A 25,836-nucleotide genomic window follows, 5' to 3' on the forward strand; every position below is an offset into this window, starting at 1 on the left:
ACCAAAGAAACTGAGGGTTGCCAGGGGCAGGGGGTAGGGATAGGGTGGCTGGGTTACGAACATCGGGGAGGGTATGTGTTACGGTGAGTGCTGTGAAGTGTGTAAGATGGATTATTCCAGACTTGTACCACTGGGGCAAATAATATATGTTAGGGGTGCCTGGGTGGCTCAGTGGGTTGAGCCTCTGCCTTTGGCTCAGGTCGTGATCTTGGGGTCCTGGGATGGAGCCCCACATCAGGCTCTCTGCTCAGCAGGGAGCCTGCTTCCCCGCCCCCCCTCTGCCTGCCTCTCTGCATACTTGTGCTCTCTCTGTCAAGTAAATAAATAAAATACTTAAAAAGAAAAGAAAAAAAAAAAAAGCAGGTAGGGGTGCCTGGGTGGCTTAGTTGGTTAAGCATCTGCCTTCGGCTCAGGTCATGGTCCCAAGATCCTGGGATTCCCCCCCCCCTCCCGTCAGGCTCCCTGCTGAGAGACTGCTTCTCTCCCACCCTTTCCCCTTCCTCCCTCTCATGCTCTCTTTCTCTCTTAAATAAATAAATAAAATATCAAAAAAAAAAAAAAGAGTATTTAGATGGGCCTACAGGTCCTTTATATTACCAGTCCCCAGCAGGGTGACAGGCACAATGTAGGTATACAGTACATTTTTATTAAATGAATGGATACTGGCAAAATGTGTTATGCTTGATGAATTTTTTTTCTAATAATATAACTACAAAAATTATAGAAGCACTACCAAATCCTCTTTATCCACAAGCATACCTATTGAAAACAAACCTTTTTCCATATTGAGTTTCAACAGAACACACATACACACAGGACTCTATCACCTTGTCAAAGGCAAATCAAGAGACAGAAAAGACCACGAACCTGAAGAGTATGAAGAAACAGTTCAATAGCTACAGAATGTTGCTGATGAAACTAACAACATCTTAAATAACATATTCAGACATTAATAAATGTATAATTTAGACTAACATGATCTTGCACTGATTATAATGGTAATTGATCAAGAACAAGAAAGGTTAAGTTTTTTTTTTAATGAACATATGACTTTGAGAATTAAAAAATGTATCATGATAGGAATAGAGAACCAATCAGCAGACACGTTTTATTCAATTGTTTCCTTATTCCTAAATGTCACGGAATGTGAAAGGACAAAGGCTTACAACTTTTCTATGAGTTCCATCCATCCTCTTCCACATGGAGGAAGCGTGGAGATGGGGCAGCAGCTGCTTGTGCTCCTAGGGAGCTGACCTGCCTGGTTTCAGTGAAATGACTTGGCACAATCTCTAAAGGCTCGGGTTGGAAACAGTCCATTCACTCTTCTGTTCCTTATGAGAATCAATAACAAAAGCAACAACTACAACTATATGGCCCTTGCTTCGGCCAAGCACCATTCTAATCCTAATTCACTGAACTCTCATTGCAACCCTGTGACAGAAGTATGTACTATTTTTATATTCATTTTACAGGTGAAAAGACTGGGGAACTGAAAGGTTAAATAACTTCCCCAAGGTCAGACTAGCTACCAGTCCTAGCACCTGAACTCAGACACTCTTACTCTACAGTCCATGCTCTTAGTCACTGCGTGATACCACCTCTCATCTGTCCACCTCCCTCCCATCCACTACCTACTCCACAAGCCCCAGTTTGGTAGTAGATGATATGATGCCACCTCTGCCCTCAAGGGGCTCACAGTCTCATGGGAGCTCATGATTATAGTGCAGAATATCAAGGATGCTGACAGACAAATTAGACTCTGTACACATCTGGAGTCCACATACTCAGCAAAGCAGGAAACAGAGTAGGCTCCCTTTATCTAATACAGGTCCACACAATCCTCTCCCTCAAAAGTCCAGTCACTTTAGTCCCAAACCTCCCCCTGCCTGGCATCATGGGTGCCATAGCTGCATAGGAAACTAGGCATTGAGAAGGTCTGTAAGTGTCAGGAAGCACCAAGCATCTATAGCAAGAAGTAATACTCAATTGTTTATGTCTCCTGAAATTCGCTCTCAAATCTCTACATTGTTTCAATCCTAAAAGAGACCACCAGATTTTTATTACAATAAACCCAGTGGTGGGGCACCTGGGCAGCTCAGTCATTATATGTCTGTCTTTGGCTCAGGTCATGATCGCGGGGGCCTGGGATTGAGCCCCACATCAGGCTCCCTGCTCTGCTTCTCCCTCTCCCATTCCCTCTTCTGTGTCCCCTCTCTCACTGTGTCTCTCTCTTTCAAATAAATAAATAAAATCTTATAAAAAACAAAACCATAAACCCAGTGGTTAAATACATATTCCAAATGGGGCCTATGACCCAAGATTAAGTGTAGACCCAACAGGTATGAGCCATATGACCACAGGCAAGTTCTTTATTCTCTTTAAGTCTTCATTTAGCTATTTAAAAAATGGGGATGTCTCATAAAGAAGCTGTGAGGAAAAAATAGTAGAACAATCCATAGCACTCACACCGCACATCACTGGGTACACAGTAAGCACATAAGACCCCACGAGACTATAGCAACATGTCTTTGAGGATGTGAAGTCCTGGTGTTGGTGCCTGTCCATTTATTTTCAAAATTTAAAAAAGAAATTATTCAGATAAAACACTAAAATCTACTGCAGAGATGGGGGGCACCTGGGTAGCTCTGTCGGTCAAGCAACTGACTCTTGATTTTGGCTCAGGTCGTGATTGCACGGTCATGGGTCGTGGGACTGAGCTCCATGTCAGGCTCCATGCTCAGCAGGGTGCCTTCTGGACATTCTCTCTCTTCCCTTCTTCCTGTGCCCCTTCCCCTGTTCGTGCTCTCCCCTCCCCATCTCTCAAATAAATAAATCTTTCTAAAAAGCCTATTAACAGAGGAGAAGAAAACCAGACACCCTGCTCATACTGCAGTGGGTTAGTTAGAGATATAATGCTGGTTATTTGAGGTTCCCAGTGTCTAGGAAGTAGCTGATCGCTTAGAAGATTCTCTGAATCAATTCCATTTTGATACACAGCTGTGAAAATATTAATTACATATGCTGTTTTGTGTTGTAGGTTAGAGCACGAGCTAGAGTTAGATGTTCCATGCTGGAATCTTAAATGTACCACTAAGCAGTACAGGAACATCTTCATGGGCTCATGCCTCAGTTTCCTCATTTGTAAAATGGGGATGATAAAAATACTTTCTTTGTAGGGTTGTGTAAAGATTAAGTGAGCCTCCACCTACAAAGCAATTTAAAATCCTACCTGGTACATTTTTAGTGGTCAACAAATGTCCTGGGAGAAAAGACATGGATCCAGGAAATTTAATTATTCATCTTCCGCTTCAAGCCAGGAACTTGGCAGTTACGCTAGAATCCGATCTCTCCCTCTCACATCCTACGTCCAGTCCACTGCCAAGTTCTGTTGAGTCTTCCCCTAAATATCTCTTGGATGCAACACCCCCTCTCCACTGTCACAGTCTCTGCCCTGGTTCAGCCCCTCAGCCTCTCTCACTCCTGAATCACCACCAGCACTTCCGGACGGCCAGCCCGCCGGCTGTCTGCAGCACAGCCACCGGAGGGATGGTTCTAGATCATGCAGCTGTTGGTTTCCCTGCCTACCACCACCGTTCAAGTTGGTTCGAGTCCCTCTCCTTCGAGAGGGTGATTTCCAGCCCCAAAGTCTTCAGGACCTGGCTTTGGGCTGCTTTTCCAGCTACCTTTTCTGCTGTACACGCCTGTCCTCTTTGCTCCTTATTTATGTTTTTTCTCACACACTCCAATGTTCCCTCTTACTTCCACCACTTTGGGCATGGGACTCCTGCTTGCCTATCTTGCTCACTCCTCCTCCAAGGTTCAGCTTCTCCAAGAACCTTCTCTGAGCCCATTTGGGTTAAACTGGGAGTCTTCCTGTGGGCTCCTGTGGCTCCCTTTCCATGTGTTACGTAGGGGTTTTAATGGTGCTCGGATCTTTCTCTTCTCTCTACAGAGAGTTACTAGACTGTTGCCTCTCTGGCTCCTTTAGCTTTGCCTCCACCACCGGATGCCATGCCAGACCCACAGAAGTCACGCAATAAATGTCTGCTGACCAACTGCATGAATCCAAAAATGAAGCAATGAATATTCATTCCTGTTCTACCACTGAGTAGCTGTAGGAGTCTGACATCAATAATTAGAAAAGATATTAATCATAAAATTAACTGTCACTGTATCCCTATATAGGATATATATAGGATAATATATATATAGGATAATATAATATATATTATCCTATGTCAGTGATACATATACGAATGTTTCCTTTTTTAGTGTACATTTCCTTAGATCACCTTAAAGTTATTTGTTTTGCCGTAGAGTGTATAAATATATACAAGCATACTGGTGAACATTAAGAAAACTATTGAATAAGTTAAGGTCAATTCTCATAATACCCCACAATACTGAAATGTATTTTACAGTTTACACGGAGAGAAGGCAAAATACGTAGGTAATTCCCCATCAGAGGCAATAAGGAAAGTGTGGGCCTGAGAGCATTTGTGACTAGCCCTCATTAACCCATGGTAGTAGCTTAGGTCACCTTCTGACCACTACCCATGGGTCAGGACCTTGCTCAGTGCAAGGGATATAAAGAGTTCCTCTCTGCAACTTGCTCAGCCAGGGCATGGAGCCTATATGAACACACCCAAAGACCCTCCATCTACATCTACCTTAGGCAGGCCAGCTACTCATGGCCAGCCTTAGCAGCCCATCAGGAGAAGAAGAGAGGGAAGGGGAAAATCTATCAGGAAAGAGCAATGGGAAAGTCTGCATCAGGAAGATTCGTAATGTAATAAAAAGCAACTTTTAAACAAAATACTCATGAAAAGATTTGGGGATTATTATTATCATTATTTTTTTTTTTTTGCTTTAAGTCAGAAAAACCGGTGATAAAAAGATTAAGGGTTCATCCATGCAGGTGTGTATCCTTTAACAACAGAAAGATCTTTTTCTTGACAATAAACTTGTTACAGCAAGAATAAAACACATCCTTATTAAAATACAAGGCATTATAAATTCCTAGAAGTTTCCTATTTTTTTGATTGGTAATCACTTATTCATGGCTATCAACATTCTTAACAGACCAAAGGTGGGTTTAAAAAAAAAAAAACTGATGAAATGTGAATGCAGTGTTGATTTTATGCACGTATTATGATTTGATTATAATACTTAGTAATGTCCCATACTGTGTGATGTCACATCATATGGAGAGAATCAGGAAAGGTTCACCCTGAGCTTGCTCAGACTTGAACTGCATGGGTACCATGAACCAAATTCCTTATTTTACAAATTAGATATTCTTTACGTTTTTCTTAAGCTTTCTTATTTTGTGATTTTAGGAGACTACTCACTATTACTTTGATGTAATTAAAAGGTCCTACAGGATATTCTACATATGAGCGAGAGCAATGAATCCCATAATAACCTGCAAAGTATATAAAAGCAGCTTTTCCAATCGACATGGGACCTATAATACGGAGCAAAGTAACTCACGGGCCTTAATTAGGATCTTTAGGAACAAAAAGAGAAAGGAAAGCCCAAGTCAAAACAATTCACTTTATAGAGAGTAAGTGGTAGATATGCTTTACAACAGAAAAAAGAATCTAGATTATGTCTTCAAAGTCACATGATCTTGACTTTATATTTTGAAAGTAGTCCCTGAAATCACTAGACTGGGAATATTTAAATCTCCTGAAATACATGTATCTTTGAGAGGGAATATACATATCGTACTATGTCACGAATCTAGTAGTGCAACAGCAATGAAAGTGTTATCCCCGAGCCACTTTCTGGATCAACTCTGTGATTGTCCTGAGAACAAAACATTTAAATCTGCTTACACATTGACATAACGATATTGATATTTCTCCATGTTCCCTTCTGGTTGCTAAGAGATTTACACTGGACAGACTGTTGTACTCATAACAAAGCACTTTGGTCCACAAAGCATTTGCTTCAGTTCAGTGAGTCCAGAAGCTCCCTTTGCCTTACTCCTTTCCGATTTTGCTTCCAAGTCAAACAGGGGCCCAGGCCCCAAGGCAGCAGGCCTGTCATCACCACAGGAAACTGTGCTGCATAAGGCTGGTTCAGCCAACAACGCTTCCAGAGTAGGAAAGGCAACGGTGACGTTGTATCTTTATACAAACACATCTACCTTCCCCCATGGTTCTTAGAAGCCAGTTTACCACTGTGGGAGTGGGCAAAGATGTGTGGAGAGGGGGCACTCAACAGTGACCTACCCACAGACAACCTGGCACGGTACAATTAGACCAGAACCTAGCCAAATATGGCAATTCCATAACTCTGCTGTGCAAGGCTTTGAAACATGCACTCTGAGTCTGTACTTTTGTAAAAATGCAGTCAAGAAGTTTATTTACAAGAATATTGAAGGGGGAATGTTCTATATTTACCACCTTGCAGCAAAGCAACTGTAGCCCTCCAAACCCGATCTCGTCAAATCTGCCAGGTAACAAAAGGCAGAGAGGCTCTTTTTCCAGATCCTAACCCTGAAGAAAACGGCAAAGGCACCAAAAATATACCCCATCACCCCTGAGGAGAGGCACATGTGGATGAAATCTGTGTGTCATTTACAAGGCACACGCATCACTGCTCAGAGCGAATTAAGATTATCTTTCCCTTGGGAATTCTCACAAAGAGACATAAAAATGCTTTATGACCCGACTTTCGTATTCAGATCACAGAGTTTTAGTCAGTTTTTATTAATTGCCATGGAGGGAAAGTGATTTGGGCCCTCAATCCCCACAGGGTACCTAGGAGTCATATTTAAGGGCACAGCCACTAAACACTCAGTAAGTACTCTCAGGTGGTAATAAAACACCACTGACCTAGAATATTCCTCCTCCTCCCCACCACCACCACCTTAGAATATCAGCTGGGGATGATCAATCAATGCCTAAGCTTTAATCAGAAGCAATCAGTGAGGAAGGCTTCAGGTCCCCGCTGGGCCAAGGGAATTCCTGCATTCAGGATGATGTCTCTCCCCCAGCCGAGAAAAACAAACCTCAGTGATTTTAGCTTCACGTAACAAAAGAAAGTTATTTCTGGCAGCTTATTTCCATTGCACAAGCTAACTAGCAGCACCTTACAAAAATAAGAGGCAAGAGGAAAGAAAGGGGTGAGGGGAAGAGAAGCAGGAAATGACTTTTCTGCTCCGTCTTTAAGGTCACAGATCTGCCCGCGAAACGCACACAGTGACAGTAGTTCTAGCACAAAAAGCTCCCTTTCCACGAGCAAGACCTCTAACAAGTCCAAAAACTGGCTCTCCAGCCTCTCCCTCAAACTCACGTCCCCGAAGTCCGTTTAACCTTGACGGGGCCAGGAAGAAAGTACTTTTAACTCCCTGGCAACACCTTTCTGTGTCATGCCTGCGTGCCCCAGCCCCTGCGAGGAGAGGAGGCGCACCTTCCGCATCAGCCCTGCAATCACCCCCACCCGGCATGCAGCCTTCCCCCTGCCTCGCCTGTCCTGCGGCCGGGGTCCACCGGTGGGCTTCATCATCTGTTCCCAATTTATCCCCTACACAGCACGTGAAAACAGCCCTTCATGCCTCCAACAGACGCCAGGAGGAGATTAAAACAAAAAGATGCCAGGCAAGATATATGCTCTGGCAAAGACCACTACCTTTTTCTTCCGATCCCGGGACCGTTTGCGGTGTTTCCTTTTTTTCTCAGTCTCTTCTTCAGCATTGATTTCTAAATCCCTGTTTTTCTTTAACTGGGAAGCTGCATGAGCCATAATGCATTTAAAAAGAGCTTCTCAAGCACGCAGGGCTTCCTCTTAGAAGGTGATCTCCTCGGGCACCTTTAGCCAGGCTTACGGCAGCATTCCAATCACTGGAGAGAAACCTTTGACCAGAAGCAGGAAGACATGCAAAATGCAAAAGATGCTGTAGAAGCTGAAGCTTTTAAAAACCCCAAAGACGGTTCCCAGACTTCATCCTCCACCTTCCTGCACCTGAACCTTTACATGAGAGTGCGGCCATCGTAATGCATTTATCGTAGTGAGAAAGACAGCTGGGACAGAGGAAGCTGTATTATGGCTGTGTCCCCTGCCACCAGCTGGAAGTGTCTAAGTGATTCCTCGGAAGGGGGAATGCTGCAAAGGATGCTTCTCTGAAGGGAAAAAATCCAGAGTCACCACACATGCAGGAGCGAAAATCCAGTACTAATTCTGAAAACCTATTTTAGAATCCTTCGAAAAAAAGACAGAGCTGCAATTTATACATCACCACTAGTTCTGCAACGAGCACAATTTAACCCGTAATAGAATGGAGCCGTTCCTACTTGAGTTTTAACTGCTGATGGGGACAAAACACATAAAATAAGATTTCACAAAATGCACTACATTTCGCTATGGAGATCCTGACCACATTACAGGGGAAAACAATGCATGCATTGCTGGTCTCAACAGTGCGTCCTTTATGCTGAACTATGGGCTTAAATGCATTTTGTGGGAGAGGACTACAGAAGGGCCTGTTGTCTTTTAAAAACAACACGCTGATTACAACACATCATACAGAAAGACGTGAGCATGTTGGTGTATGGAACAGATGCCCAATTCAGAGGAGTTCCCCAGGACTCTCCTCTCATGTGGTCCACGGGTCGGAGGATGGGCAATCTGGGCAGAGATCAGGGTTTTGGAGACACTGACATGGAGATCTGGCTTCATGTTAGGGTTTGCTTCAATCACCTTACTATTTTTGCCACCTGAGTCCCTGCTGACTGCAGCCTCTGAATATTCATGATGGAGAAGTGAAGCAGCAGTCAGTCGTTCTCTGGGCCTGCTGGGGTGGCTTCTGCCAGGACATACCCCAGAAGAAATGGCCTAAGTCAGGAATCATGTATACACACAGGGGATTCACATGGGTTTAGCAAGAAATGGCTGAATTGAATGGTACACTGGATGGACCTAAAACACTTGAGCCCTTGTAGGAAACCCTAAATGCACCAGGAAAATGAGCGGGGTTGGTGGGGATTGGAATGGGGGGCAGTGCGGATGGAGATAATGTTCCACTGGAAAGACTTAGTATGTTTGCTTTCAATACCATGAAGCCGTGTGCTTCTTCCAACTCAAGAAGTCTGTAACTTTAGAGATCAGTCCTTTTGGCTTTGCAGGGCTGAGGGCTAACACGCATGAGAGCTGGAGCAAGAAGACCAAAGGTGCCGCTTGAAGAGCCGGCTGGCGTTCTCCGGAGCTGTTGTTCGACTGCTTAATAAAGAACCTTCAATCCCGGAGACCCAGGATTGAGTCCCGCATCGGGCTCCCAGCTCCATGAGGAGTCTGCTTCTCCCTATGACCTTCTCCCCTTTCATGCTCTCTCACTCTCTCAAATAAATAAATAAAATCTTAAAAAAACAAACAAACAAAAAAACCTCCAGTGTGAGCGCTCCTGCAAACAACAGCCACTCACTACATTTCAGACTTGGAGATCAAAGATCTTCCTCCCCATCCCCCCTGTAGGGGGCTTCTTCACCCTCTGGTGGGCGGTGATAGGCAATGGGAAGAGAAAGATGGTAGGCGCATGGCTTTCCGGACCTGCTGCGAGTGGATTTCACACTCCTCTCCCTGTGACTCCCAGTGACCGATTTGAAAATCATGTGGGTCAAACCATTCCCAGAGGCCTACTGCATGCGCTGGGGGCCTACTGCGTGCACTGATGTTCATGGGCTGCTTCCCCACACAAACCATCTCCAGGAAGAAAGACGTCTGGAAAGGTTCTCCCTTGCCTACCAATCCATCAGCTGACAAAACAGAGGAGAAAATGAAGGAGGGGAATGAAATGAGACTCAGATCCAAAAGTGATAAATCACAGTTGGATCTTAGTAATAAAAATAAGTGGTTTTTCTACCAGAATAATTTTTTTATTGTAATAGGAATAGGTGGGAGAGACTATACAAAGGAGAGACTATACAAAAGTTCTAATTTTTATTTAGAACTTTTGTATAGTCTCTCCTTATATAAAACACCTTGTACTTTTGAGGAAAATTCATACAATTTCCTTTCCTTATTTTCAGCAAGTTGAAGAGAACAGCCAGTTACAGAACTGGTTCATTTCCCACCGGCTCCTGGACCTTTTTTTTAATTCCTTTATAGACACTAATGATACTTTAAAATATATTTCTAAGTATCCCTGATCAGAGTAACCTCTTTGGCTGGGGCTGTAAAGCTATACTTTCCCATTGATCTCTATCAGCTAAAGCATTGTTGGAAATTAGGAAAACAGGCCACAGGTGTTTTTTAAAACTAGAATCATTCTTTGTTTCCCCCAAATTACTCAGAAGTTGAGAATCCATCACAACTTTAATGTTGCCATAACATACATTTTGTGTTATGCTGGATTTTGGAGTATCTCAGTAAGTTGTTAACCCATCCAAAATAAAGTCTAAGGCTTGTTTAGATTTTCTTTCTTACAGAGCATGTGGGCCTTTGTCCTCCATTTCTAAGCCAGAAGAACTTTAAACAGCAATACCACCAAGGAAAGCAGCCCTGTGGGTCTGTGATTTTGACTGTTATACTGCTAATGTCTTAGTTCTTTTCTCCCTGCACAGCCTACATCCTGACAGGCATTTAAGCATGATAGCCACAAATACTAGGTGTTTCCCTTCCCAACCTGAATTGACAGTTCTATCAATAATTCTAGAAAGCAAGCTATTTATAAGAGCTGAAAATGAAACATGAAAATAATTTTTAAGAACTTGAGTCTCTGAAGTCTATGAAGATTCATAAAACTTTTCCGCTTAAGTCTCAAGAGTTTGCTCTCTTTTATAAGGTTACAGAATTAGTATGAATCTTCCAAGGAAAATGGAGGGCACAGCAGGTACAAGAGTGTGTCTCCGAGCAGGGTGGCCAGTGTCTGAGAACAGGAAGGAAATGCAGGGTTCGGTGGCATCAATTACCACTCACATACAGGGGAACTTCTCCAGTCCCACTCCTTGACATTGGCCTTGAGGATGTACTAGACAGAATTTACACAGGATGAGGACGGCCTGGGCATGGAATTTCAAAGCTGTTGAAAGTTAAAGAAAGACTATTCTTAAGACACTTCTCTCTAGGGAAGCAGGGGGAGGGGAATCTGTTCTGGTTTAATAAAAGCTCCAGCTACAGGAATTCCTAAAGCATCCTTTCAAAAATAAAGTAAAAGTGATCTTTCAGACTTACTAGCAGAAATCCTTCTTGGACTATGTCCTATAGGAAAGGCAATGATAATCAAAGAACAGCAAGCCACTTGGAGGAACTGAAGGCATGGTATCCGAGCACCCAGCTTTATGTCCCCTTACCCTTCCTGCAGAAGGCAGCGTGGCTGAGCAATCTGAAAACCCAGCATCCCGCAGCAAGGAGGAGTCCTGGCCTTTTCCTTGCGTGGACCTTAGTTACCAGAACTTATGTCAAAAACTCTCCTTACGATTCTGCCCCCAATAATTCCTGATTTCTTATCAGAAGTGACAAATTTTATTCAGAGCATTACAGCATAAAACTAGTACAAAAAAGTAAAACTCAAACTTTCTAGCGTGGCACTGGGGATAACGTTTAGATCCTAAATAATTTCTAATCCGGGAACCAAAACTCTGTGACCAACTGAAATCCCACTGAAAACAACATCAAGTCAACTCATTAGGATGTCACAGGCTTGAGATGCCAGTGAGGGGGATTTTCCTTCACGGTTTAAGTCAAGTTCCTTACACCTTGCCAGGATTTTGAGATCAACTCGATTACTTCAGCCAATTAGTACCTTGACCCCTCTGGTTGTCATTCTATCTCATGTCTCCACAGTGGTGAGCTGGGTGGACACACGAACAATGTACGCAAGTTCTATGAAGAGCATACTGTCTCTTGGTCATTTTGAAGTTACAGTAAAAGAGCCCTTTGGAAAAAATGTGACACGGTGATGTGGAGAAGGGGAAGACGGGGAGTGTGAAGAAATATGGAGGACGGAAAACAGAAAGAAAACCAATGAAGAGAGTGTTCTCCCCTGCCGGGGAGGCTGTACCTTCCCAAACCCACCCCGAGTTCTCGGGAATGAGCCAAGTGTGTGTTTTGATGGAACGAAAACTGTTCGTGCTGCTGTTCGTGTTCCACTTCCGTCTTCTCAGAAGTAGAGCAGGCTCACTGTACGAGTCAAAATATTTTTCCTTCACAAAGAAAAATGGATCCACTGTCATTTCATTAATTTTGGCATCCTAGATAAAGATGATGTCAAGAGACCTTGAGCAGGTTCTGAACAACGTGGGGAACAAGAAAGAAAACAAGCACTAAACCTGTCAATGGTTATACGTGACAGAAAAAGCACCCTGGAAAATTCTCAACTCATAGTCACAGATTCGTCTTCATTTTCAGATTAGACACAAGAAGTGTGAAAGAAAGAGAGAGAGAGAGAGAAAGAGAGAGAGAGAGAGAGAGAAAGAAAGAAAGAAAGAAAGAAAGAAAGAAAGAAAAGAAAAGAAAAGATGGACACCTGGGTGGCTCAGTGGGTTAAGCCTCTGCCTTCGGCTCAGGTCATGATCTCAGGGTCCTGGGATCGTGCCCCACATCAGGCTCTCTGCTCAGCAGGGAGCCTGCTTCCCCCGCCCCCGCCTGCCTCTCTGCCTACTTGTGATCTCTGTCAAATAAATAAATAAAATATTAAAAAGAAAAGAAAAGAAAAGAAATGACTTGCTGGACCACACTGAAAGACTGGTGGTCCTTCCCACACCCTGTGGGGTGGCATCTTCACATCCATGAGTGCTGGCCTCGGGCCTGTCCGCGTCCATGCTCCATCTGCCCTCCGTCATCCCTGGAGGAGATGGTCCGGCCAGTTCGATGGCTTGACCTCAGTGCTGCAGAGCCGGCTGGCCCCAGGCTGCCAGCTGCTTCTGCCACCACACACGAGCAGTAGACGGGCTTCCCCAGGTGTCTCCGCCACAGCCACATTGGCTGGCAGGGAGGAGGGGATCCCTCATTCTGCATGGAAGACCCACGCAGGATGTGCCACGCAGGCACATCCTGCGCCCTCTCTGACCGGAGGAGTAGACCGGCGAAGCCTGGCAGAGCACTGAGCGGTGAGCAAATGAAGCGTACTGAACAAGTCACTTCCTCTCGAGGCCCCTGTTCATACAGAAGGGGGTGGCTGGACCAAAGGACTTCAAACCCACCCTCTCACGAACCCAACATGCTAGGACTTGAAGGGACAGAAGGTTGTGGGTGTGTGGAAATAAAGGGAGATGCGGAGGAAAGGTATACTGAAAAAGAGCTTGTGATCTGTGCGGGTCCACACAGTAGCCCCCAGCCGTATGTGGCAAGTGAAACAGGACTAGTATGTCTGAAGAACTGAGTTTTAAATTTAAAAACATACTCAATTCAGATACATACTGCAGCGTGTTTGGAACAATCTGGATATGGGAATCTGCTTTTCTAACTTTAACTTTTATTGGAAAAATACAGATCAAGTATTTCCAATAATTTAGCACCCAAATTAAGACATAAACTAACACCGGATTGCAAGACTAAATACTAGAGAAAGCAATGTAAAATTCCTCAGTAATAACTGTATACATTGAGTCATGTTGAAATGGAGCTATTTTGGATATATTTAATAAAATACTTTAAAATAAATTTAACTTTCTGAAAAGATCTTTCAATGTGGCTATTAGGAATTTGAAATTATATGAGAGGCTCACACTACAGTGTTTGTCTCTATAAAGAGCTTATACTAGTAAAAAGAGCCTAATTTGCCAGACATGATCTTCCCAAAGGCGGATACTTCTGCAAACGAGCAAGAGAAGACACTCAACAGTCAGTCAATACACTTTCCATTTGGAAAGGTGAAGCACAAAGAGGTAGTATGTTCCCAGGTGCCTGTGCTAAAAGAACCATTCATGCACTCATGGACTCGCCCATTCACCTGTTGGTCACTGTGTTCAGCACTTGGAACACACAGGTGAATGGGACCTTAGTCCCTTATCCTTCCTCAGGATTCCCATACCCGTAATAAAGGGAAAAGAATTTTAGGGGCACCTGGGTGGCTCAGTGGATTAAAGCCTCTGCCTTCGGATCAGGTCATGATCCCAGGGTCCTGGGATTGAGCCCCACATTGGGCTCTTTGCTGGGCAGGGAGCCTGCTTCCCCCCCACCCATTGTCTCTGTCTGCCTCTCTGTCTACTTGTGATCTCTGTCGAATAAATAAATAGCATCTAAAAAAGGGGGTAAGGAATTCTAAAGTCTCTCTCCCCAACTATGTGATGACAAAATACAATTATAATAAGGAGGCCATGATGGACTGATGTGTGCTTCTACCGTGGGTGTGTTCTGGTCAAGATGTAAGGAAAGTAAGTCTACTTTCAAAACATTTTTCTGAAGAGGAAACTAAAGGTCAAAGGTATGAAAGAGATAGGATTTGAAAATTCAGGAATCTGCTGGCCTACTCCATGATCATTTGCTAACACTCTCTATGAGGGATGGAGTGGCACACAAGAGGAAGCAAAGGTTTTTACTTTTAGAAAATGTTTCATTGACTCATGAGGCCATATACAATGGCCAAGGGTAGTATAGTCATAGCTAAGCACTATGCCAGATGCTGTCAAGGAAATCAGTCAACTATTCACACTACAACTCACGCCATCATTTATCATACTGTGGACCATATCAATCATGCAGAGATTTCTACCTGACAAAAAAAGAAAAAAAATATTTACTTTCTTGGAATTGGCACTGACTTACTGCCGTAGAAAGAGCTACATGTAAAGTTTATAACCTTTTCCTCTTGTAAGATGGAAATAACAGCATCTGCTTCTTAGGAGTATGTTTCAATAGCTAATGTTTATGAAAAAATATGATCATCACAGAAGACAAAACAGTTACATATAAACACAAGGCATTACACAGGGGCTCCAAGTGCATTTAGGATTTGTCTTCTTCCTACCTGTCCTATACCTTGCTAAGTCTTGGTAGATTTTCCCTCTCATGTTGCTTCAGAAGGTCACTTTATAAATTGGACTAATAAAACGTCCTGTTGTATGTTTCACAACTTTGTACCTTTTTTCCTGTCCTTTATTATATCATGTTAGGGTATCATCACAAGGGTTATAAGGTCTGAACAAACAAACAAACAGATTCATAAATACAGAGAATGCCCACAGGGGAGAAGGAGGGGAATGGGTAAAATAGGTGAAGGGCATTAAGAGGTACAAACTTCCAGTTATAAAATAAATAAGTCACAGGGATAAAAAGTGTAGCACAGGGAATATAATCAATAATATGGTAATAATTCTGCATGGTGACAGATGGTAACTAGACCTATGGGGGGAGAACTTTGCAATGGAGATAACGGTTGACCCTTGAACAACATGGGGGTAGGGGTGCCAACCCCCTGCACGGTTGAAAAATCCACCTAGAACTTTTGGCTCCCTCCAAACTTAACTACTAACAGCCTACTATTGACTAAAAGCCCTACCAATAACATTAAAAGTGGATTAACACATATTTTGTCCAGGTATTATATACTGTATCTAACAATGAAGTAAGCTAGAGAAAAGACAGTGTGAAGAAACTCATAAGGAAGAAAAATACATCTACAGTACTGCACTGTGTTTACCAAAGTCTGCGAGTGGACCCATGCAGTTCAGACCCGTGTTGTTTAAGGGGCGACTGCGACCGCTGAATGGCCATGTTGCACCCCTGAAGCTAACAGAATATTGTCATGCCAACTGTACTTCAATTTTTTAAAAAAGTGAAGCTTGACTATGGAAAGAACCTAGATGTCCATCAACAGATGAATGGATCAATAAGATGTGGTATATATACACAATGGAATACTATGCAGCCATCAAAAGAAATGAAATCTTGCCATTTGCGACAACATGGATGGAACTAGAGCGTATCATGCTTAGCGAAATAAGTCAAGCAGAGAAAGACAACTATCATATGATCTCCCTGATATGAGGAAGTGGTGATGCAACATGGGGGCTTAAGTGGGTAGGAGAAGAATAAATGAAACAAGATGGGATTGGGAGGGAGACAAACCATAAGTGACTCTTGATCTCACAAAACAAACTGAGGGTTGCTGGGAGAGAGGGTTTGGGAGAAGGGGGTGGGATTATGGACATTGGGGAGGGTATGTGCTTTGGTGAGTGCTGTGAAGTGTGTAAACCTGGTGATTCACAGACCTGTACCCCTGGGGATAAAAATATATGTTTATAAAAAATAAAAAATTATAATAAAAAATAAATAAATAAAATAAAGATAAGAAACCAAAAAAAAAAAAAAAGTGAAGCTTGGATATTGAAAATATTATGTTTAAGATATAGGGTGATATGTATAGAGAAAATAAGTTATGAGGCCTTTTTTAGAAAGATCAAAGTTGAAACCAATTTTCTTATCCTTTTCCAATTTCTCTTTTTAAAAAAAGGGGGCAGGTTAGAGGATAGATCTTTCCAAATATGAGGAGGTGTGTGTTCAGGAAGATTTCCTCCTACTCATTTTTGTATTTTCCAAGGTAGGGGTCGGCAAACATTTTCATAAAAGGCCAGATTGTAAATATTTTGGGTTCTGCAGGCCAGATGGTCTCTGTTGTAGTTACTCAATTTTGCTATTGGAACACAAAAGCAGCTAGAGACCACAGGTAAATACAGGAATGTGGCTAGGATCCAATAAAACTTGACTTATGGATACTGTAACTGGAATTTCAAATAATTTTCACGTGTTGTCAAGGATTACTCTTCTTTTGAATTGTTTTCAACCATTTAAACAGGTAAATACCATTCCTAGCTTGTAGGTGAATCAAAAACAAGGTTGGATTTGACCCAAGGTCCACAGTTTCCTGACCTCCCCCTTCTTCCGAGGCATCACTGTTTTGAGGGTTTCTGAAAAAAAGAGTGAATGGACACTACTCTTAAAACCTGATGCTTGGCATATTTATGTTTATACACACGTACATACATATACATGTGACTGTGTGTATATTTGCAAAAGTACCCATGGGGATCTACCCTTTGTATCTGAACATAGTCACCGTCATTTGAGACACAGAAAGACATACTACTACTGGCTTTTCTAACCCATGTACAGACAAGTCAAGTTTCTTTATTAATTCACTCACTGACAATTATTTTTTGGTACCCCTCTTCCTGAAGTAGCATCACCCTCCACATGTCTTTATGACACCCAAACTCAGTAAGTGCTCAGTAGTACGAGAGAGAGAGAACAATTTTGAGTAGAACAACGGACCTCATACGTACTTCCATTTGAGGAGCATATACCCTAGAGCGAGGCTTCAAAGAGACCCAAACCATGATATTTTCCATGTAATGTGTAGGTCACATGGTTCACTATCTGTATTCTAGTTCCTCCCCAGGTAGGGGCAGGGTAGAGGAAGTTTCATGTTTTATTTGTAATTTACTATTGTAGTCTATGTATTCCCTACCAACTGATTTCAATTCGTTTGTAGAGCATGAATAAACAAATATTTATGGAGTCTCTGCTTTATTTCTAATACTCTATGAAAACCTAATAGAAAATTAAAGAGAAAATGCGTAATTTCTTGTTTTTAATATCTGAATCATGACTGCAGATGTACACGCTTCTTTTTGGCATTATTTCACTAAAGGAACTAAACTTGGACATCTGTCAATAGTTAATGAATGGTGTGATTTTCAAACAATTAGCTGGCAAAGATGTGGATGCTATGGAAGACAAGCTTAGAGCTATGATCTCTGAGGACTTCTATCTGCTCTGAAAGAGAGTGGATTGTCTTTTAAGAAACATATGATAGGTCTGTTCGTCTTCTTCCAGCTCCAACCCCCTCCTTCCCCTCAACACATACACTCAACTGTTTTTCAGAGAAAGGGAAAGGCCAGATGGTTTTGGGGATTAGCACCGAGGAAAGGCCCAAGTTTCACCTCACCGTTGTTATTAAATTCTACTGCAGACTGGCAGGGACACAGAATTCAGGCCATCTGAGAGCTCTCGGGGAGTCTTGGTCCATTTCCTAATGAGCAGGTGTTGAAATGGAAAAAGCTACCTATACAAGAGCGTGGCAGGCACAGAGCTGCTCCAGGTCCCAAGGTATGCAGAAGCTTCCCCAGAAATCCTCCCACCCCAGAAACCATGGACTTGACTCCGCACACCCAGATGTGTTTGGAGATGCCTGTCCACAGCATACAAGATACAACACCTCAGTAATGTTTTTTGAACTGTAGTCTATCCTGCGGCAGGGGTGTGTGTGTGTGTGTGTGTGTGTGTGTGTGAATTCACAACACTTGGCCTTACTTTAAAAATTCTCTCCATGGGGCGCCTGGGTGGCTCAGTGGGTTAAAGCCTCTGCCTTCAGCTCAGGTCATGATTCCGCGGTCCTGGGATCGAGCCCTGCATCAGGCTCTCTGCTCAGCAGGGAGCCTGCTTCCCCCTCTCTCTCTGCCTGCCTCTCTGCCTACTTGTGATCTCTCTGTGTCAAATAAATAAATAAAATCTTTAAAAAAATATTCTCTCCAGCATGTATTTAATGTAAATCTAATTTAATTTGGGTCCCACAAAATTTCAATACCCCTGGTAGACATGCTGGTGCATTACAGATGGCACGCTGCTTTAACTATTTCCTAGATGGAAACTGATCCCAATAGTCTAGTCAATGAAAATAAAATATATATCAAAATCTTCAAAATAGAGGGGTTTTTTTTTGTTTGTTGGTTTGGTTTGGTTTTGTAACCATGGTACTAAAATCTAGTAAAGTTTAGCCAATCAGTGCTAATAGTGAGATTTACTAAGTAGAAATACCAACTTACCCTGTCAGGTCACTGAGCAATTAGACTGGAAAGGAAAGCACAGAATTATGGCTAGCAGTTTAACACAGATCCAATACCTGTGACTATTTTTAACTCTGACTTTCCAGCCAACCAAATTCTTTTAAAGACCTGGGAAGCCATGAATACTGACTTAAGAGAAAGGAATATAAATGCTGATTCTGCTTCCAAACAAAATGTTTTTGTTATATATTCTTCTATGTCTTTTCTTATGCCTACAATTATTTACATGTAAGTATCTTATCAAAAATACAATCCCACAAAGAGCTTCATAATCTACTTTTAAATATATATCAACTAACTATATATGATGAATATCCAAAGGGGTCACTAAATACTCTGCTGTAACTTTCAAATGGTTGTTTAGTATTTCTCGTGATGAATCATCATATTTAAAAAAATCAACCCCATTCCATTAGACATTAAGATCACCTCCAATTTTTCCATGAGAAAAACAATGCTATCAATGACTACTCTTTTCACTGGCTGAGTTCACACATACATAAGTAATGCAAGCTAAATTTCCAAAATGGTAAAAGGAATGTGACTTAACAGCAAGATGTAAATATATACTCAGAGATTGGTAGAATTAAACTGTACTTGCATTACCACATGTCCTACTCTACTTACATTTTCTGTGTCCAAGAATCACTCCATTGACAGACAAGATGAGCAGAGAAATGTATTACCTGTGCTAAGATACACTGCTTACCTTTCATACTATCCACAGTTTATCTTTAGCTGAGAAATATCTAAGACTTAACCTATTTTTAAGCCCCAAATCAATATATCCATGTTAATCTTCACCAGTGCCACACTTGGAATTCTTAAAGTATTATGGACCAAAAAATAGCTTGAAACTTCACTGGTTTGGGGTTGTGTTGATAACCAAAATATGTAATTATGTATAAAACAAAAACACATAAACAATCACAATCTTCCTATGTGCTAATGGGAGAAAAGACATTGCTTTTGAGTAGACACCAAAAAACTTAACGTTCTGTAAATTTCAAAAGGATGCAAAAAGATTGTTGTATTGCAATACTGATAAGACAACTAGTCACATAAAATTTGCCCATAATAGTATACCATAATATGTGATAAATGGTGAAAATGTTGCTAATTCTCCCCTGCCCAACATTCATCTGGAATTGGGGGTGAAGTCTACTTTTCAACCTTGTAAATCTGGGTTGTTCTTGTGACTTACTTTGGTCAAAAAAATGTGTATAATAAGCAATTCTGTCATATCCCAAAACTAGTCCTCAAGAGAACTTGCACATTTCTATTCTGTCCAGGAACACTGTTGAGCCAGTGTACAGGCCTGGCTTAGCCTGGTAGATGATGAGAGAGGTGTGGTGCATTAGCCGCATTTCCCAGCCAACAGCCACCCAACCCCCAGAGGCAGAGGACCCCTCTGTGAACCTGCCTGGACTCTAAGAACTTCTTAGATAATCCTAGCTCGAATGGCCTACTTATAGATAAATAAAAGGTTATTATTTTAATTTACTAATGTTGGGGTGACTTGTTATGTAGCACAAATAATCGATACCAAAAAAGTCAGAGAATACAATTTACAAATACTATGAATAATTTCTAGGGACTAGATGTTCAAAGATAAGTGACTATTATGAATACCAGTGCCTATAAATTGAAAATTTAGATGAAGTGGACAAATTCCTCAAAAATATTTCAACTTACACAAAACTGACAAAAGATGAAAAGGGTAATCTTTAGAGTTTTTTTTAAAAGAAACTAAAATCATATAAAATCATACTACAATAGAAACTCCACACCCATATGGTTTCATTGATGAGTTTTATCAAATTTTTAGGAAAGAAGTATCAACATTATCCCAACGATAGAAAATCTGAACAGACCGATAACTAGTAACCAAACTGAATCAGAAATATAAAAACTCAACAAACAAAAGCCCTAGACCAAATGGATTCACAAGCAAATTCTACCAAATATTTAAAGAAGAGTTAATACCTACTCTTCTCAAACTATTCCAAGAGAAAGAAGAGGAAGGAAAGCTTTCAAGTACATTCTACTTGTACTTGTAGGCTGGCATTACCCTATGAATACAAAGACACTACGAAAGAGAAAACTACAGGCCAATATCCTTCATGAACATAGACACAAAAATCCTCCGCAAAATATAAACAAACTGCATTCAATAATACATGAAAAAGTTCATTCACCATGATCAAGTAGGATTTATTCCCAGGATGGTGCAATATTTACAAATAAATGGTACACCACATCAACACAATGAAGGCTAAAAATCACATGATCATTTCAATAAAAGAAAAAGCATTTGACAAAACTCAACATCCATTCCTGACAAAAACTTCAACGAAGCATGCTCAGAGGACACATACCTCAACATAATAAAGGCCATATATTAAAAACTCACAGCTGACATCATACTCAATGGGAAAAAGCCAAAAGCTTTTCCCTGTAAGATCAGGAACAAGACACTTTCACCACTTTTACTCAACACAGAATACTGGAAGTTGTAGCACAGTAATCAGACAAGAAAAATAAATAAATGACATCCAAATTGGTAAGGAAGAAGTTAAACCATCAGTATACATAGCAAGCCCTAAAGACTTGACCAAAGACCAATGAGAAGTAATAAATGGATTCAGTAAAGTTGCAGGACACAAAATACATAGAAACTAATTGCATTTCTATACACTAATAATGAAGTGGCAGAAAAGGAAATTAAAAAAATAATTCCATTTACAATTGTACCAAAAAAAAATATATCTAGGAATAAACTGAAACATGGCAGTGAAAGACCTGTGTACACTGAAAACTATAAAACGATGATAAAAGAAATTGAAGACATCACAAACAATGGAAAGATATTCCATGCTCATGCATTGGAAGAGTTAATACTGTTTTAAGGTCTATACTACTAAAAGCAATCTGCAAATTCAATGTAATCTCTATCAAAATACTGACAGCATTTTTCACAGAACTAGAACAAATAATCCTAAAATTTCTGTGGAACCACAGAAGACCTCCAATACCCAAAGCAATTTTGGGAAAGAAGAACAATACTGGAAACACCATGATTCCAGATTTCAAGATCTACTTCAAAGCTATAGTAATCAAAACAGCTTGGTATTGGTACAAAAACAGACATGTTGATCAGCGGGACGGAGAGCCCAGAAATAAACCCAATTAATCTATGTCAAAGGAAGAGAGAATATTCATGGGGAAGACAGTCTCTTCAAAACATGGTACTGGGAAAACTGGATAACTACATGCAAAAGAATGAAACTGGACCACTTTTTTTTTTTTAACTTGTAGGGTTATTATTATTATTATTAACATATAATGTATTATTTGTTTCAGGGGTACAGGTCTGTGATTCATCACCCTTAACACAATTCACGGGACTCACCATAGCACATACCCTCTCCAATGTCCATCACCCAGTCATCCCACCCCTCCCAGCCACCTCTGCACTCCAGCAACCCTTAGTTTGTTTCCTGAGATTAAGAGTCTTTTAGGGTTTGTCTCCCTCTCTGGTTTTGTCTTGTTTCATTTTTCCCTCCCTTCCCATATGATCCTGTATCTTGTTTCTCAAATTCCTCATGTTAGTGAGATCATATGGTAACTTGTAGAGTTTTTTTTAATTTTTTTTATTAATATATAATGTATTACTTGTCCCAGGGGTACAGGTCTGTGAGAAACTGGACCACTTTCTTACACCACACACAAAAATAAACTCAAGATGGACTAGAGACCTGAAACAGTAAAACTCCTAGAAATGAACCTAGGCAGTAATCTCTTTGACACTGGCTTTAGCAACATTCTTCTAGATAGGTCTCCTCAGTCAAGGGAAACAAAAGCAAAAAATAAATCATTGGGACTACCCCAAAATAAAAAGCTTTTTCACAGCAAAGAAAACCATCACTAAAATGAAAAGGTAACCTAGTGAATGGAAGATGATATTCACAAATAATATGTCTAATATGGTGTTAATATCCAAAATATATAAAGAACTTACATAGCTCAACACCCCCAAAAAAAAAAGCCCAAATAATCCAATTAAAAAAACAGGCAGAGGACCTGAAGAGACGCTTTTCCAGAGAGTCAACAAACACATGAAAAGATGTTCAACATCACCCATAATCAGGGAAAGGCACTTCAAAAATGCTATGACATATCACCCTACATGTGTCAGGACGGCTAGAATCAAAAAGACAAGAAATAACAAGTGCTGGAAAGGATATGGAGAAAAAGAAACTCTTGCACACTGTTGGTAGGAATCTAAGGCTGGTAGTGCAGCCACTGTGGAAAACAGAACTACCATAAGATCCAGTAATTCCACTACTCGGTATTTACTCAAATAATACAAAAACACTAATTCAAAAAAATTACTGTGATTACTGAAATATTATTTACAAGAGCCAAGATATGGAAGCAATTCTGGTGTCCATCAATAGACGAATGAATAAAGAAGATGTAAAATATACAAACACACCACAATACACACACCTACCCCTCGGGCATTATGCTAAGTGAAAAAAAAGTCAGAGAAAGACAAATACTATAGGGCTTCACTTATATGTGGAATCTAATCAACAAATCAAGTGAGTAAAGAAATAAACAAAAAGCAGAAACCCATAAAAACAGGAAACTGACAAACTGCCAGAGGGGAAAGGAGTCAGGAGATGGGTGAAATAGGTGAAGGGGAGTGGGAGATACAGGCTTTCGCTAGTGGGATGAATGAGTCATGGGCATAAAAGGTAAAGCATAGGTTATATAGTCAATGGTATTGTAATAGTGTTGTATAGTAACAGGTGGAAGTACATTTGTGGTGAACATAGAATAAATAGAATAAGACTTGTTCAAACATTATTATACTCGTGAAACTAATGTAACACTGTGCATCAACTATATTTCAATAAATATACATATATCTCACACCAAGTGTTTCGGAAAATAGAGGAGGTAGAGACACTTGGACTCATTTTATGAGGCCAGCATAATCTTAATAACAAAGTCTAACTGAAATTAACAATAAGAAATACATAAAATAATCTATCTCACCAAGATAAATGCAAAAATTATTTACAAAATATAAGCCAGATCAAATTTAGCAACAGAATGAGTTTATTGCAAGAATGCTAACCTTCATAAAAGCTAATGAAGACAATGCATCACAATAGCCAATAAAGAAAAAAAAAATCAGATGACTATTTCAACAAATGTAGACAATTCATTTTACAAAATTAAACCCCCTTATGATATTTTTTTTTAAATTCATGAAGTTAGGAATTAAAAGAAAATTGATCCAATCTGATAAAAAAATCTATGAAAGACCTATAATAGCTATTATATATAATGGTAAAGTACTGAATGCTTTCCTCCTAAGAGTAAGAACAAAGTAAGCATGTTCACTCTCACCACTTCTATTCAACATCATACAGGAGATCTTAGCCAATGTAAATAGTCAGAGAAAAGAAGTAAAGTCATAAAGATTGGAATGGAAGCATAACATGGACTCTTCACAGATGACATGACTGTTTCCATAGAAAGATCCTTAAGAATGTACAAAACAGCTAGAACTAATAAGTGACTTGAGCTTGGTTTCAGGATAAAAGATCTATAAACAAAAATCAACTACATTTTATATGTTGGCTGCAAACAATTGGAAAATAAAATTCAAGAAAAAAAAGAAAGAAAAAAAGAAAAATCGGGGCGCCTGGGTGGCTCAGTTGGTTGGACGACTGCCTTCGGCTCAGGTCATGATCCTGGAGTCCCGGGATCGAGTCCCACATCGGGCTCCCAGCTCCATGGGGAGTCTGCTTCTCCCTCTGACCTTCTCCTCGCTCATGTTCTCTCTCACTGTCTCTCTCTCAAATAAATAAATAAAATCTTTAAAAAAAAAAAAGAAAAAAGAAAAATCCTACTTTTTTTTTAAAGATTTTATTTATTTATCTGACAGAGAGAGATCACAAGTAGACGGAGAGGCAGGCAGAGAGAGAGAGAGGGAAGCAGGCTCCCCGCTGAGCAGAGAGCCCGATGTGGGACTCGATCCCAGGACCCTGAGATCATGACCTGAGCCGAAGGCAGCGACCCAACCCACTGAGCCACCCAGGCGCCCCAAAATCCTACTTTTGAAAGCACCAAAAATCACTAAATACTTCAGAATAATTTTGCAAACATTACTCTACATTCAACATGGGGCATGAACACACAACCCCAAGGTCAAGAGTCACATGCTTCACCGACTGAGCCAGCCAGGAACCCCTACTTAGGAATAAATTTAATAAAAGACATGCAAGACCTCCATATTTAAACTATATTGAAACCATTGCTGAGAGAAATTAAAGAAGATCTAGATAAATGTAGAGATATACCACATGCATGCGTTAGAAGTCCCAACATTGTTCAAATACCTGTATTCCTCAGATCTATAGGTTCAAAGAATTTCCAGTTGTAACTTCACTAGTTTTTAATAGACAAGCTTACTAAAAAATTCATAATAGAATAGAAAGGACCTAAAATATCCACTGAGCCACCCAGGCGCCCCGGGACCTAAAATATCCAAAACAATCTTGAAAAATAAAAACAAATTTGGAAGACTTACACTACCACCTTAATGTAAGATTTACTATAAAACCACAATAATTAATAGAGTATGTTACTGGTGCTAAGGTAGACAGAGAGATCAGTGGAACAGAAATAGACCTACACTCACATCTTTGACTTATTTATAATAAAGGTACAAAGCAATTCAATTGAGAGAAGAAAGTCTTTTTAACAAATTTTGCAAACTGCATACCCATATAGATAATGAGCCCCTATCCCACTTCACCCAATATCCTAGAAATAACTTAACTTTACCAGATATTTATAAATGGCCAACACATAAAAGGCTGCTTGTCATTATTAGTTATCAGCGTAATACAAATTAAATCCACCATGAGATACCAATACCATCCAGCTGGAAAGGGTAAAGTTAAAAAGACAGACGCAAACCAAATGCTGGCAAGAATGTGAAAACACCAGAACTCCAATAAGT

At 40.7% G+C, this 25,836-nt stretch overlaps 1 protein-coding gene across 3 annotated transcripts in view; it reads right to left on the minus strand.

Annotated features, from left to right (window-relative positions):
- Window positions 1–25,836, minus strand: part of ANK3 (ankyrin 3) — a 670,694-nt gene that overhangs the window by 325,991 nt on the left and 318,867 nt on the right. The window contains exon 1 of one of the 3 annotated variants that reach the window (XM_059397461.1): window positions 7,642–8,256. The exons of 1 other annotated variant lie outside the window; for it this stretch is intronic. In XM_059397461.1, the coding sequence (XP_059253444.1) occupies window positions 7,642–7,755 (114 nt within the window). In that variant the 5' untranslated portion in view covers window positions 7,756–8,256. Of the gene's footprint in view, window positions 1–7,641; window positions 8,257–25,836 lie in introns of those variants that run through there. One more of the 3 variants, XM_059397462.1, reaches the window with a different exon arrangement.

The sequence above is a fragment of the Mustela nigripes genome, chromosome 4 (assembly GCF_022355385.1).
Source record: "Mustela nigripes isolate SB6536 chromosome 4, MUSNIG.SB6536, whole genome shotgun sequence".
NCBI classification, from domain to species: domain Eukaryota; kingdom Metazoa; phylum Chordata; class Mammalia; order Carnivora; family Mustelidae; genus Mustela; species Mustela nigripes.